The following is a 16,421-nucleotide window of genomic DNA, read 5'->3' on the forward strand; positions in this document are numbered from 1 at the left end:
GGCTTTGGATTTTTGTAGATGATAAATATAAAATGGGATTTCTGGGGGACTGTTACCGAGATGAGGGGATGGAAGAAGACACGAAAGCAAGGTCTCTGGCCAGCCCAGGGTGCTGGGCTTGTCCCAACACCACACAGGTAATAAGAGGACAGTGCAGGGCTCCGTCTCTCTCTCTCTCTCTCTCTCTCTCTCTCTGTGTGTGTGTGTGTGTAACACTACCTTCCTAATTTTTACTATTTGTATTCAAAGATACGGCCCTTATAAAAAAGTACACTGCTCTGATTCACTTGAAAACTTATTTCCATATTTACTATTTATTGTGTTTCCTCCCTCTGAAGTTATATATTGGTTACTTCACAGGTGAAATCCAAGATATTCTACAAAAGGTAAATATTCCTTTGGTAACAAATGAAGAATGCCAGAAAAGATATCAAGATTATAAAATAACCCAACGGATGGTCTGTGCTGGCTATAAAGAAGGGGGAAAAGATGCTTGTAAGGTAATGCATGAGATTATGAAAAACACAATAGGCTGCTTGAGAAAATTCACTTCAAAATATATTTTCCAATAGCATAACTTATTATAGTTTTTAAAAAAATTCAGAGACAAATGATCTGATAAATTTATAAGCAACTTTTAACAAATTGAATATATACAATACATATTTATATTATTCATGATGTATGTCACAATCTATGCATGTGCTAATTTAAGAGGGACAAAAATACATACAATAATTGCACTAAAATATAAAAACATTAGATTTCTTTGTCATTGGGATGATGATATCAAGATTTCTTTGTTAGATTTATTTAAGAATTGAAGAGGGGATACAAAAAATGCAGGCACATGAGATACTTGGAGAACTTTAAGAAAGTTGTGTGTGTGTGTGTGTGTGTGTGTGTGTGTGTGTGTGTGTGTGTTGCTGTGTAGTGGACTACAGAATTTTAGAGGTGGTCACTTATTTGAGTCCCATTGTCATAACTTTCTACCATTTTATTTTTCCCCTGTGACTCAGGGAGATTCAGGGGGTCCCTTAGCTTGCAAACACAATGGAATGTGGCGTTTGGTGGGCATCACCAGCTGGGGCGAAGGCTGTGCCCGCAGGGAGCAACCTGGTGTCTACACCAAAGTCGCTGAGTACATGGACTGGATTTTAGAGAAAACACAGAGCAGTGATGGAAACGCTCGGATGCAGGCGCCAGCATGAGGAGCAGCCCAGAGTCTTGGCGAGTTTTACAACCTGGGTTCAAGTCAAATTCTGAGCCTGGGGGTCCTCATCTGCAAAGCATGGAGAGTGGCATCTACTTTGCACCCTGTCATAAGGACAAAAGACAGTGCACTCAGAGCTGCTGAGGACAATGTTTTGCTGAAGCCAGCTTTCAGCATTCAGTAACTGGGAGCTGATAATGTGAAGTCGCAACCGAGATCTCCATGATTCTGTGTCGTAAAATAAAATGGTAAAAGATCACAATTAGCAAGTGTTTTCTTCTGGTTGTGAAACAGAACTGAAAGTAAGTGGTTGAGGTTCTAGCACAGTGCCTGGACTCCCTCTAATTGCACTACTTCTTCTGGAACTCAGTCTATCTCAAAGATGTAATTTCCTCTCCTTGCTGCACCTGGTTAGCCACTGAAACCCGCGATTGTCTGCTTCACTTGTGGCAAAGAGCTAGCAGGCTTGGGTTCTGTTCTGCCGAGTGGAAGGGAGAACACCTGCGTCACACCCACTCTTATAAGAAAGAGATGGGTTACCTGAACCCATAGGGTATATTTGCCTCTTGGCCTCCTAACTTTGCTACTGGGGCATGGATAGGAGGGTCCAGGCTGCGTGTGTGGAGGAACTTGAGGGGCTGCAGCATTGCACAGCCTTCATGGTAGGCAAGGAATCTGCTTTGCAAGGGGCATTAGCCCTGGAGGCTCAGTGGATATGGGCTATTGCAATACTAATTCAAGGAGCATTTTTAGGATGGCACATTGGCTCATGCCTGTAATTCCAACAATTTGGGAGATCACGGCAGGTGGATCTCTTGAGCCTAGGAGTTCAAGACCAGCCTGGGCAATGTGACAAAACCCCATCTCTACAAAAATTAGCTGGGCGTGGTGGTGCATACCTGTAATCCCAGCTCCCCCAGAAGCTGAGGCAGGAGGATCACTTGAGTGTGGCTGCAGTGAGCAGAGATCGCACTACTGCATTCCAGCCTGGACGACAGAGTGAGACTCTGTCTCAAAAAAAAAGGAAGCATTGTTAGGTATAAATTACTATTATTTATTTATTTATTTTTGAAAGGAGTCTCGCTCTGTCACCCAGGCTGCAGTGCAGTGGCGCCATCTCGGCTCACTGCAAGCTCCGCCTCCCAGGTTCACAGCATTCTCCTGCCTCAGCCTCCCGAGTAGCTGGGGTTACAGGTGCCCGCCACCACGCCTGGCTAATTTTTTGTATTTTTAGTAGAAACGGGGTTTCACTGTGTTGGCCAGGATGGTCTCGATCTCCTGACCTTGTGATCCACCTGCCTTGGCCTCCCAAAGTGCTGGGATTACAGACTTGAACCACCATGCCCGGCCCTGTTAGGTATAAATTATTTCATAAAATTCAGACTTGTAAATTTATCATAGCCTTTAGAATGGATGATAGAAATCCTTATGCCACACAAATTCCTCATATGCCAGGGCTCACCATAACTGATACCAGCTCACTTGATTCAGCTCAGTTTAACATTTACACAGAATTGGCCATTTACAAAATCTTACATAAGTTAAGTAGAAAAATAGAAAAGTGAGGTTTTCTGAAAGAGTTTGGGTTTTTCCTTCAATGCTCCAACAGAGGTCCCCAATCTTTCTGGCACCAGAGACCAGTTTTGTGCAAGACACTTTTTCCATGAACCAGCGTGGTGGGGGGGGATGATTCTGGAATGATTCAAGTGCATGACATTTATTGTGCACTTTATTTCTATGATTACTACATTGTAATATATAATGACATAATTATGCAACTCACCATAATGTAGAATCAGTGGGAGCTCTGAGCTTGTTTTCCTGCAACTAGACAGTCCCATCTGAGGGTGATGGGAGACAGTGACAGATCATCAGGCATTAGATTCTCATAAGGAAGCTAGATCCCTCGCATGTGCGGTTCACAGTAGGGTTTGAGCTTCTATGAGAATCTCCTGCTGCTGCGGATCTGGCAGGAGGCTGAGCTCAGGTGGTAATGCTTGCTGGCCTGCCACTCACCTCCTGCTGTGCGGCCTGGTTCCTAACAGGCCATGGACCGGGTACTGGTCTGTGTCCCCGGGATTGGGAACCCCTTCTCAAAGACACACTGGGTGGTAGGAGGGGCTAAAGGTGGAGAGGCTAAAGGAAAACAGGAGGTCTGGGCTATCCACAAATCAGATAGTAGGAAACTGAAGAGTTAAAAATTTACTTCGGAATTGAATGGCTTTTGTAAAATCCGGCTAGATTCCATGAAATCATTTTAAAACCGCACTATGTAAACTTTTGCCTTTGCATGCTATGAAGACATTAGTCCTTGTTCATGTGGATTTTTTTACGTTTAAAAGGGAGAAAACGGTTTGCAATGAAACTCTTCTATCTCAGTCTTTGAGTGTTGACCATCGGGTGTCGGAACAGGACTTTGGAATGCCTGCAGGGTAAACCTTTGGTCTGTGTTAGTCAGGGAATGACCTAGTTTGGTAAAACAGAGGAGAGTTTTGAAATGTGGAACCTTCCCGAGGCATAAACTGTCATTGTAAAGTTGTCAATCAAAGTCCGGTAGGACCGGGATGGTGTCTCGGTCGCTCACTGTGTGCTCACACCCAGGGGAAACTGAGGAGCCCTTCACACAGTTACAGCCTCGTGGGACTAAAAAGTGTGAAATGGGCTAAGCAAATGAGAGGCTGGAATGACTTCACTCTCGCCAGGAAGAGTGAAGGGAGCAGGCATGGGTCACTGGCAGTTCTACTTCACCAAGGCTGGTGGCAGTGCCAATCCTGCGAGCTGGCCTTGCCCTCCTGCGGGGGCAGTGTACACGTGGCATGCAAGCACATGCGCAAGTCATCTGGCTCCAAGGTCGGCCAAGGGGTCCAACATCTGTCTCAGTCCCTGCCAAGGCATGGGAACCCCCTCTTGAAAACTTGGAACTTTTCCTTTCAATGATTGTTTCTGTCTGTCTGCTTTACTTGACTGCGAGCAGCTTCTAGGAAGGCTCTCTCATTCATGTTGCATATGATGGGCATTCAGTAAATGGCTGATGATGATACACCTTTATTACAAAAATAAGGCAATGGAGACTTGAATAGGTAAAATGATTAGCTCAAGGTCACTGGCAAGGACAGAGCTGGAACGAAGCTCAGTATTCCCATCCCAGACAATGTCCTCTCACCGATATCCTGCTGCTTCTCCCTAGGAGAAGGAGGAAAGCTGACGGAGCATTTATAACCGCCATTTGTTATTTTCATTAACATCTGACACTGGTGTTTCCCCACCGGGAGCGATTTTGCCCTCCCTTCCCCTCAGGAAACATTAGGCAATGTCTAGAGACATTTTCGGTGGTCCTAATGGGAGAGGGTGTGCAACTGGCTGGAGTGGGTAGAGGCCAGGGATGCTGCTAAACATCCTGCGATGTGTGGGACAGCCCCTCACAAAAGAGAGTTATCCTGCCCCAATATCAGTAATGCCAGGGTTGAGAAAGCCTGACCTCATGTCAGCATTAAAACCTTGTAATAAGAAGAGGACGTTTCAGGAACAGCAAGAAAGGGGTCGTAGGACCTGGCAGGTTGTGCCCTTTCTCTTCTTTGTTTTTGATACATTATATTTGTACATATTCATGGGGCACATGTGAAATTGTGTTATATGCATGGAACGTGTAATGATCAAGTCAGGGTGTTAAGGATACATACCCATCACCCGACCATTTCTATGTGTTGAGTACATTTCAAGTCCTTTTCTAGCTATTTAGAAAACTATGATACCTTGTTGTTAACTATAGTCACCCTGCTCTTCTATCAAACATTAGAATGTATTCCTTCTGTCTAACTCTATGGTTGCACCCATTCAGCAACCTCTCTTCGCCCCCACCCCCCACCCCCAACCCACACACCCTTCCCAGCCTCTGGTAACCACCATATACTCTCTACCACCATGAAATCATATTTTATGGAATCATGCGATGTTTGTCTTTCTGTGCTTGGCTTATTTTTAACATAATGACCTCCAGTTCCATCACGTTGAATGGAACACTTACCATAATGACCTCCAGTTCCATCCACGTTGCTGCAAATGAAAGAATTCCTTCTTTTTTATTGTGTCTGTTTTCAAAGCGGGTTTTGATAGGTGAGAGAAGGGGCTCTGAGAGTTGATTAGGGCCATGCCTGAGAAGGGGTCTCAGTCAACTGATGCCATTGTGGTCATTCCTGTCCCAAGCGGAAGGCTTTAGGTCACAATATGTCCAATACATCTCCCACCTATGATCCACTGGATCCCACCTATGATCCACTGGTCCCAATAAACCTTGGGACCCCCAAAATCACGAAGCCACATGGAAAAGTCAAGCTGGGAACTGCATTGGGCAAACCTTCCTCCCATTCTATTCCTAAATAAGATAGTTTTTCTAAGCTATAAGAAACCTTTTTTAAGCTTTAAAAAGGTTTTAAAAAGCTACATTCCTCACAATTTGCCCACGAGGAAATTCCTTGTGGAAAGAGGACAGGCAGAAGTCAGAGTCACCCCTCTGCTGACATGAGACAGGCGGGTATCTGATTGCTTCATTTGCCATGTTGTTTCACGGAGCCAGACTAAGGCATGAGTGACTGTTCTTGTAAATTGCATATTTGGTGAAGGGCTAATCGGAAACTCGAAAAAATGCACCTGTTGTCTCTTATCTACCTATGACCTGGAAGCCCCCTTCCCTTCTTCTAGTTGTCCCACCTTTTCAGACCAAACCAATGTACATCTCACATAGATTGATTGAGGTCTTATGTCTCCCTAAAATGTATAAAATCAGGCTGGGCCCTGACCACTTCGGACACATGTCATCAGGACCTCAGGAGGCTATGTCATAGGCACATCCTTATCCTTGGCAAAATAAACTTTCTAAATTGATTGAGACCTGTCTCAGATACTTTTTGGTTTATAATCCTAACTTCTGACTTGTACTTGGGTTTCTGCAGACTAACTTCCAGATTCTTCCCAAGACTTTGTCTAGTTATTCCTGATTTTCATCAGGTGTCAAATATTCAAAAACCATTCATTTCACTGAAAAACAATTAGGATAAAAATAGTTGATATCAGAATTTTAAACTGCAATGCATTAGTTGAAAATAATTTTTAAAGAATATCTAGGTCAGTTTAAAAGAAAGGTCTATTTAATCTCAAAGAGTTTCTATGTAGTCAAGACTTTTATTCTAGGCCGGGCACGGTGGCTCACGCCTGTAATTCCAGCACTTGGGAGGCCGAGGCAGGTGGATCGCTTGTGCCCAGGCATTCCAGACCAGCTTGGGCAACACGGCAAAACCCTGTCTCTACAAAAAGTACAAAAATTAGCCATGCGGGGTGATGTGCAGCTGTAGTCCTAGCTGCTCAGGAGGCTGAGGTGGGAGGATCACCTGGTGGCTGCGGTGAGTTGAGATCACACCACTGTACTCCCATCTGGGTGACAGGAGTGAAGCCTTGTCTAAAACAAAACAAAACAAAACAAAACAAAAACTCTTATTCTACTTTTATCTAAATAGACACAAATTTTTTGAATCCTGATACTATTTCAAAGACCTTAAAGATTTCACTAACTAGCTAAATCAAACTTAGGAAAATATTATTTGGTTTTCCAATGAACATTTCTCTTATTTAGACCCTTTCTGTTTCTCTCAATAGGGTTGAAGAGTTATCCTTATCTTTTTTTTATTGGGGCTTCAGAAGAGAGATGAGGTTTCATGGAGTAAACAATACAAGGATATAAGGACCTCATATAATCTCACATATCTGTTCTCCATGAAAGCCATTCTTAGCATGAATTTGCCATTCTATGTTTGAGCCTCATAAAAGGCAATGCATCATAAATATGCACTTTTTGGGCAGCTGGAATGTACTTAACTTTAAATGGGAAACTCAAGAAAACAGCTAGGAACTCTTGATGCCAGGATAGGTCAAATGTACTGGCAATAGATCAAATAAAAATATCTGAGTAAATGCCTTCCAGATAGAACATCACCCTAGTTCTTCAGCACTTTGCAAAGTAAAGACCTGTTCTCAGTTCACATTCCCTTAATTCCCTGTCATTTCTCCCCTGGTCTTCCAAATATGTTTTTTAAATTATGATTCCATTTATAAACACAAGACCGTATTTTGCTTCTCTAGGAAAAATTGAGAGCCTTCTCTGAACCATAAAATTATCTTTCTCCAAAATGTATTCAAATCAGGCATATTGAAAACTGTTTTGTGCTCATGTTGTGAGGTTTTTTAGGGAACCGCACAGAAACTCTGAGCACTAGTTAGTGCCTTATGTTCTAAATGAGGAAACTGAAGCCAAGGGCCTGCAGGTGGCTGGTAACAGTGCACAGGGGTTCCGCTCAAGTCACATGACTCGTCAGCCAGTGAGTAGGTCTGGGTGACAGTGAGTAGGTCTGCGTGACAGTGAGTAGGTCTGGGTGACAGTGAGTAGGTCTGGGTGACAGTGAGTAGGTCTGCGTAACAGTGAGTAGGTCTGGGTAACAGTGAGTAGGTCTGCGTAACAGTGAGTAGGTCTGCATAACAGTGAGTAGGTCTGGGTGACAGTGAGTAGGTCTGGGTAACAGTGAGTAGGTCTGGGTGACAGTGAGTAGGTCTGGGTGACACTGAGTAGGTCTGGGTGACAGCAGGCAGGGATGAACATGCCCTCCATAGGCTTTCAGACCTTCTTCAAGGCCAGAGGGAAAGCATTCATGGAAATATAATTATGTGACACCCCCCAAAATTTTTTCACAAACTTTCCTGCCTATAAGCGACAGGTCCTACCACTGGAAGGCTCCCTCCAGACAAAACCACGCTTTCCTTCCGGGATGTGACCTGCTCTGCTTTTGCTGACTGTCATGCAGCCGCTAGACATGTCACTTCCTAGCTCTCCATTTGGGTCTGTGTCCCAGGATCTAAAGAAAGCTAAAAAGAGGCTGGGCGTGGTGGCTCATGCCTGTAATCCCAGCATTTGGGAGGCCGAGGCTGGCGTATCATTTGAGGTCAGGAGTTTGAGACCAGTCTGACCAACATGGTGAAACCCTGTCTCTACTAAAAATGCAAAAATAAATAAACAAATAAATATAAATTAGCCAGGCATGGTGGCACGTGCCTGTAGTCCCAGCTACTCAGGAGGCTGACGCAGGAGAATCGCTTGAACCCGAGAGGTGGAGGTTGCAGTGAGCCGAGATCACGCCACTGCATTCATGCCTGCATCACGAGAGACTCCGTCTTAAGAAAGAAAGAAAGAAAGAAAGAAAGAAAGAAAGAAAGAAAGAAAGAAGAGAAAGCTAAAAGAGCTTATTTTTTTTTTGTTTTAAAAAATAGACTTTTAGTGTTCACAAGTGAGAAAAAAAAAAAGCTTGGCCTTAGCAGGAATCCTGTCTGCATAGGCCTCTGAGAGCAGCCTTACCTGAAAGGAAACTGACTCCACAGGAGCCAGGCACTTCGGAGCGGTCTGTACTTTGCTTCCCACCCATCCTGTGTCCCCCAGCAGCCAAAGTCTCCTCCCTCCACTATATTGCAAATCAATGAATCCATTAGACTTTCCATGTTTTCTTTTTAGACTTTGGGATTCAAGGTAAGCTGGAATTAATGGTTAACAGCCGACAGGTGAAAGTGTGGTTAAATGCAGCTTTGGCTAGCAGGCACGCTGTGTGACCGCTAAGGCACACAGACAAAATCAAGCTCTACAGTTGTCTGTGTGTATGTCACTTGTTTGAATATGAATTAAAATTAAAATATAAATTCAATGTATTGAGAAAGCAAGCAATTCTCTCAAGGTATATTTCTGACATACTAAGATTTTAACGACTTTCACAAATATGCTGCACCGAGAGACAACGTTACACAACACTGAGAACCAGTACAAGTAAATATTAAAGTTAAGTGACCATTTCCTACACACGCTCATTCAGAGGAGGATGAAGATCAATTTGGAAGAAGAAAAACACCCTTATTAAGAATTGCAGCAAATAAGCAAACAAGGTCTTTTCAGGTACAGTTTCAGAACTTATTATTTAACATTCCTCTCAAGCAAATATGCCTTGAAATGCTTTTTGTAAATCATAGGAATTTAAAAACACTTTACAATAGAGAATGACGGATTTTTAAAATGTGTCTGATTGAGCTTTGTAGTGATGTTCAGCTAATATCCATAACTAATTTGAGAGGAAATGGGGAACGAAAGAAGAGCAACAGTGTCTACTCAGTGACAAGTGTTTTATGAGTTAAAAAGGCATCCAAATGCAATACTGAAAAATCGGAAGTCTTGATGTGTCTCACTGATGACTCCGTCTTTCCTAGAGCCTGTTCAATGCTTAGTGGGGATAAATAGATTCATAGGTGACCAAGACAATCTATTAATGCATTAGCCACAGATTTTTTTAAAGAGAAAATTTTCTAAGTAGGAAATCATTCATAGCTCTTTGAAAGATATAGGGAGAGGCCTCAAGGAAAGAAAGGAAGGAAAAAAATTGGGAAAGGAAACAAAGACGAACAATTGGGGTGGGGAGAGCGGCCAGATGGTGGCGGTGGGAAGGATCTGATCATAGCAAGCAGCGGGGCGACTGGGAAGGAGGGAGGAGGGGAGGGCCTGCTTCCCTGTGGGTTCAGCTTCTGCAGAAGCTAGTGTTGAACGATACACACACAGCCACACTAAGGAATGCTCCAGGATTGGGAAAGATAACATTCAACATTAAGTTAACTACTCCCCTCTCTCCCTATTTCTTGTAAATCTTAGTGTCAGTAAACTAATTCTAAATTTACATTTTATATTCTAAAAACATGCACCTTTTTCTCATTGTAGGATGATTTTCTTATATCAAATGGTACATTTCATTCTATTTACGTCAGTTTCTGGTGGTAAGTAGAGTGTTATCTTAACTAGGGGCTGGGAGAGGGAAACCACACTACAGTCTCCACACATGTGGGAGAATCCCACACTGATTATGCCAGGGAAGGAAATAAAATGGTTTTCTTTACTTCCTGATTAAGGCTCCAGAGGTTTTCAAAGCAGGGTAGGAATTGAGGTGGAAAAATTGTTTGTACTGGTAGGAATCTGTGTCTTTATGTATACCGTATCTATATCCATGCCTACGTACATCATTCATTTAAATGATATTTAAAAGCAATATTAAAAAGAAGAAATCTTGACTTCCCTCACTAATTGGTTGGTTTTTCATAAAGCAGTCAGTTCAATGGAACATACACACACACACATAAAATAGGAATTTTGTACTGAAAAATGTTATGTAAATATTCATACATAGTTTATGCATTTCAATAATTTAACTACCCTGTTAATTCTCCACCGTATGTCACATCTGCTAAATCTGTTTATAAATTACTTAGCCAATATTAAGTAGAATATATCAGTACAAGTATTGTTTAGTTCCACGACCATTCTTTACTTAAAATGAAAGCTGAAGCATTCTTTTAGAAAAATAGCTTATGTATACATGTTATATTTAATTTCTGATACTATTGCTAGCATTTTAAGCACAGCAAATTCTTCTTTTTCTGGCATATGTGAAAAAAGGCAAATCTAGGTGAAGATATTAAAGATAAATTCCACTTAATATATTAAATTGCACAGTTCATAAGTTCAATGTTCTCTGTGACAAGATTACTGCTCAAGTTATACTATTCCTTTGTTATAATTATCCGGAAATTGTATTGTTATTTCATTGATAAACATGTCAGCGCTAAATAATTGGATATATTTTGAACACTGGACCCAATAACTGCATGAACAATTGGCCCCCGAATCATGAGTTCTACATCCATGGGTTCAAACAACCTTGGAGTGAAATATTTTTTAAAAATTGTACTCAACATGTGTAGACATTTTTCTTGTCATTGTTCCCTAAACAACACAGTATAACAACAATTTACATAACATTTACATTGTACTAGGTATTATAAGTAATCTTAAGATGATTTAAAGTACACAGGAGGCTGTGAGTAGGTTATATGTAAATACTATGCCATTTTATATCAGGGACTTGAGCGTTCATGGATTTTGGTATCTGCAGGAGGTCTTGCAGCCAATTCCTCACAGATATCAAAGAATGATAGTGTACATATATAGGTCCTTTATACATGCATACGGAACATTTACAGATATTGACCACACACAAGCCTCTGAAACAAGTCTCAACAGATTTTAAAGGGTTAAAATTATACCGAACATGTTATTCAATCACTGTGAATGGGAGCTAACATAATAATAAAAAGGGAACTGAAAATCCCCAAATGTTTGAAAATTGAGTATACCTTTTTAAATTAATATGAGTCAGAGATGAAATCACAATGGTAATTACAAAAAGAATTGTACAATAATGAAAATACAGTATATCAGAACTTGGAGATGTAACTGAATCAGTGTTGAAATCAAATGTATAGATTTACATGTACACATTAGAATACAGAAAACGTAAAAATTAATGATATAAGATGACCAGAAGATAGAGACTAGTGACCTAAGTTCTAAGAAACTAGAAGGCAGAAAGAATAAATCGCAGAAATTAATTAAATGGAAGACAAACATATTTGAGAGATCAACATAATCCCTTTCCAATCCATTTTATAAGGTCAGTGTAATCTTAACACCAAAATCTCATAGGAAAATTCTGAGGGGAAAAAAAAAATCACAGGTCTTTTATCTTATGAACATATGTAAATATCCTTAACAAAATATTATCCAACTTAACCCAGTGAAATGTTAAACAAATTAAAGGATGATTACAGTGTGACATTGTGACAACATTAGGCTTATTCCAGGAATGAAAAGTTGATTTAACATTCAAAATCAATAGATGTGTGACTTTGGGGTATATACCAAAAAAAAAAAAGAAGGGAAAACAGGACTCACACAGATATACCTGTACACCCATCTTCATAGCAGCGTTATTCACACTAATCCAAAGGCGGAAGCAGCCCATGGCTTTATTGACAGGTGGCTGCATAAACAAAGTGTGGTACATACAGACAATGGAATATTACTCAGCCCTAAAAAGAAAGGAAATTCTGACACATGCTACCACATGGATAAACCTTGAAGACATTATGCTAAGTGAAATAAGCCAGTCACGAAAGAACAAATACTGTGGGATCCCATTGATCTGAGGTACCTAAGGTAGTCAATTTCATCAAGATGGAAACTAGAACAGAGGTTGCCAGGGGCCGAGGGGTGAGGGAAGGGGTGAGAGTTGGTGTTTAATGGGCACAGAGCATCTGCTGGGGAAGTTGGAAAGTTCTGGAGGCGGATGATGCTGATGGTTACGCAGCAATGTAAATGCACTTAGTGCCACAGAACTGTACACTCAAAATGGCTACACGGCACATGGTATGTTATCTGTCACAATAAAAAATAAAAATAATTTTAAATATTAATATGTGCAGAAAAAGGCTTGTTAAAATTCTGTTGTTGATCAAAACTCTTAGTAAGCTGAAAATGGAAGCGAACTTTCATCAACCATTAAAGGGCATTTTAAACAAAAGCAAACAAAAATCCAAACCAAAAGTTTTCAAAAAACATAATACATAATAGTCGAATATTGAAAGCTTTCCCAAGGGATTGAGAATAAGACAAGAATACTTCCCATTGTTTCCATTTTATATTATAAGGAGGTACTAGTTGGTGCAGTAGGGATAGGAAATAAAAGGAAAATGATTAGGAGGAGCATAAGCTCTCATTTTACACAGATGATATGATCGTGTACCCAGAAAAATCCAAAATTAACCATCACATAAATTATTTGAGCCAATTAATTAAATTAGTAAGAAGTCTAGATACAACGTCAATATACAATAGCAAGCCCTTGCTAGTTCGCAAAACAGATTAACTAGTTTTTACTGACACTAGAAGCTGCATGTGGATTTTCCAGAATTTTTAAAATGTTTATATGTTTAGGAGCTGTAAGTGCAGATTTCTTACATACATATGTTATGCAGTGGTGAAGTGCTGGCTTTTAGTGTACCCATCACCCAAGTAGTGAACCAACAGGTAATTTTTCAATGCTCACCCACTCCCATCCTCCCACCAGGTGGCATATTGAAAATCAATTTGTCTTGTAAAATTAAATAATCCAATTAGGAGGGGGATATATTCTAAGAAAATCAGTGCATGGTGCACACACACACAGAGCACGTGTGTGTGCACGTGTGTGTGCACGTGTGTGTGCACATGCGAGAGAGAAGGACAGAGAGGGAAACTGAGTCTTGCTCTGTCGCCCAGGCTGGAGTGCAGTGGTGCAAACACAGCTCACTGCAGCCTCAAACTCCCAGGCTCAGGAGATCCTCCTACCTCAGCCTCCCGAGTAGCTGGGATTACAGGTGGAAACCACCATGCCCAGCTAATTTTTTTTTTTTATTTTTTATAGAGACAGGGTCTTGCCACGTTGCCCAGGCTGGTCTTGAGCTCCTCAGCTCAAGCAATCTGCCTACCTTAGCCTCCCAAAGTGCTGGGATTACAAGCACGAGCCACTGCGCCCACGCCACATGATTAAATATAGAACATTTACTTGATTCGTCAATTAATATTCTTCTTAAAAGTAGTATTTTAAAGTAGCAAGATTGCTTTCCCCCCAAAGATGGGGATTTCCATGGTGGGGTTTCCAGATTATTCTCAGTGGGGTGAGGATGTATGTTATCACACCCCCGGGCCATCAGATGCTGTCAGAAACTGATCACTCTGGAGCCTTCATTTCAAACAAGCACAGGGTTTGGACGAAGAGACGCAGTTAGGAAAGCAAAAAGCAGAAGGCTCATTCCAAACCGGGATGAGATCCTGAAAAGCAGCAGCTTTTGCCAGTAAAGATCCTTGAAACGATTCAATCACTCTCAAAGCACTCCTCGTCTCCAAGACAATGACTCATAAGCACAATTCCATTGAAGCCAATGTACCATTTTGTGATTTTCGTTTCCAGCTGAGGCTGTTCATTCAGAAAACTCACATAAGTGTTCATTGCCTTGATTTCCAAATTCAGGTGTATTTCCTGTTAAGTAGAGCTACTTGCCTTGCCTGTATGAGATTATTACCTAATTAGATATATGCCCAGTAAAATCCAAAATAAAGCATGCCATGTGTTACATCACAGAATGTGTGACTCGGTTGTTCAAGGACATCCACTTTGAAGGAGGGGACATTGCTACGGTTTTCACACCAAGCGCCAAGCACTGCCAGGTGGTCTGCACTCACCACCCACGATGTCTGCTCTTCACTTTCACGGGGGAATCTGCATCTGAGGATCCTACCCAGTGGTAAGTGCTTCTGTTTCCACATCGAGGAGACGGATTTTTACAGGGAGACTGCTGTTCTTAACACATCTCCATCTACCGTTTTACACAATTTAACATTGACAACTGGAAGATCAATTGTCTTTCAGTAGAAATATTATTACAGAAAGAAGGGATGGTGGTTAGACAGTTCAGAAAAGAATAAATATGCCTCCAAGTGTAGGCTTTCCAGCCTCTCTTATAGTCTCAGTATTAATGGTATGTTTCTTCTGTTTGTCTCAATTTTTATGCTTCTTAAACATTTCACACTTTGCTTTTCTATCAATTATTAATTTTTGTTGTGCTTTAAACTGGAACTTCTCCCAACTATTTTATTAGAAAAAAAATTAAATATTTAAAAAGATAATTTGAAGAAATAGTACAGTACCATGATCCCTTGCCACCACCAAGACTGCAATGTTTGCTATATTTGTATAGCAATATACAATACACAATATAATATATAATACAATACACAATACCTATATTTGTACACATGCTTAACCATTTGAAATAATTTTAAAACATGACACTTTACCCCAAATACTTCAACATGCATTATCCTACACAAAAGACATACGAAATTTAACAAGAATTCCTTTATATTACTTCAGTTTTCCCTCAAATGTAATTTATAGTAATTAACCAGAATCTTACCAAGAGTTACACATTGCACTGGGTTGTTTGTCAGGTTGAAAATATTTTGAACAGTCCGCCAACCATTTGTGTTCCCATCCTGAGCTTGAAAGTGTAATAATAAACCTTTCTGTAGAATTAAGTTTTCAACATCTTTGTGTATTATTGCTGCATTCACAGGCATTTATATAACACCCTGAACTTATAACATTTACTACTCCAGAATCTAGAACAGGGTTTGGAAAATGCCTTCTTAATAAAGCAGAGTAAATATATTAGGCTTTGTGGGCAAAACCCGCAGTAAAGCCAAGGATATTATATAAGTATTTATGTCACCACTTAAAATGTAACCATTTGAAAATATAAAAATCATTTTGTAGAGCTAACAGGCTAAACAAAAACACACAGATTTTTGGTTGCATTTTACCAACAGGCCATAGTTCACCGACTCCTGTTTGTTCCTGTTAGGAAGGAGTATTACACGTAGTCTCTTAAGTGTAGGGATGTTGAAGTAAAAAGCAAACTCAGAATCTTGCTAAGAAAATATTTGTTTTGGCATGAGATAAAGTAGTTTGTTTCCTTCTCTTTGGCTTTCTGTGTGCTGACTTTTAAGACCCATTATTTTAAAAACATAAATTCCTATTCAGTAATACGTATTTTTTAAAAAACAGGTTTACTTGTGTCCTGAAGGACAGTGTTACAGAAACACTGCCAAGAGTGAATAGGACAGGAGCGATTTCTGGGTATTCTTTCAAGCAATGCTCACACCAAATAAGCGGTAAGATATGTTGTTAGAACCGACAAATACCAGTTGTGATGTATACATATAGTCACATCAGATATGGTTTTATGGCAATGAAATAAAACACTGCTATGTGGAAATAAACCCCCTTCACGAAGTTCTTTCAATGTAGAGTATAAACTAGCATACATGCATGCCTAAAAATTCCTTACCTCATAGAAAGACATATCTTACTACCTCACTTCTCATCATTTATTTATATTGTTTCTACTTCCCAGCCTAAAATCTTAAATGAAAGTCTTTTTTTTTTTTTTTTTTTTTTTTTTTTTTTTTTGCGACAAGGTCTCACTCTGTTGTCCAGGCTGGAGTGCAGTGGTGCAATCACAGCTCACTGCAGCCTCAACCACCTGGGTTCAAGTGATCCTCCTGCCTTAGCCTCTGGAGTAGCTGGGACCAGAAGCATGCACCACCATTCCCAGCTAATTTGTTAATTGTTCCTAGAGACAGAGTCTCACTGTATTGCCCAGGCTGGTCTCAAACTCCTGGCCTCAAGTGATCCACCCACCT

At 40.6% G+C, this 16,421-nt stretch overlaps 2 protein-coding genes across 9 annotated transcripts in view; both read left to right on the forward strand.

Moving 5' to 3' along the window:
* Positions 1–1,475, forward strand: part of KLKB1 (kallikrein B1) — a 31,074-nt gene extending 29,599 nt beyond the window's left edge. Inside the window, exons 14-15 of the mRNA XM_005556481.5 lie at positions 361–500; positions 1,020–1,475. Of these exons, the coding sequence (XP_005556538.2) occupies positions 361–500; positions 1,020–1,211 (332 nt within the window). The 3' untranslated portion in view covers positions 1,212–1,475. The remainder of the gene's footprint in view (positions 1–360; positions 501–1,019) is intronic.
* A 7,629-nt stretch (positions 1,476–9,104) lies between these two features.
* The window catches only part of F11 (coagulation factor XI), a 28,028-nt gene continuing 20,711 nt past the window's right edge, over positions 9,105–16,421 (forward strand). For all 8 annotated transcript variants that reach the window (XR_012435372.1, XR_012435370.1, XR_012435373.1 and 5 more), the window contains exons 1-4: positions 9,105–9,194; positions 10,005–10,060; positions 14,299–14,461; positions 15,784–15,890. Coding sequence is in view for 3 of the 8 variants with exons in the window: in XM_005556483.5 (XP_005556540.3) it covers positions 10,006–10,060; positions 14,299–14,461; positions 15,784–15,890 (325 nt within the window). In the remaining 5 variants the exon portion in view is untranslated. The remainder of the gene's footprint in view (positions 9,195–10,004; positions 10,061–14,298; positions 14,462–15,783; positions 15,891–16,421) is intronic.

This window comes from Macaca fascicularis, chromosome 5, assembly GCF_037993035.2.
Source record: "Macaca fascicularis isolate 582-1 chromosome 5, T2T-MFA8v1.1".
Lineage (NCBI taxonomy): Eukaryota > Metazoa > Chordata > Mammalia > Primates > Cercopithecidae > Macaca > Macaca fascicularis.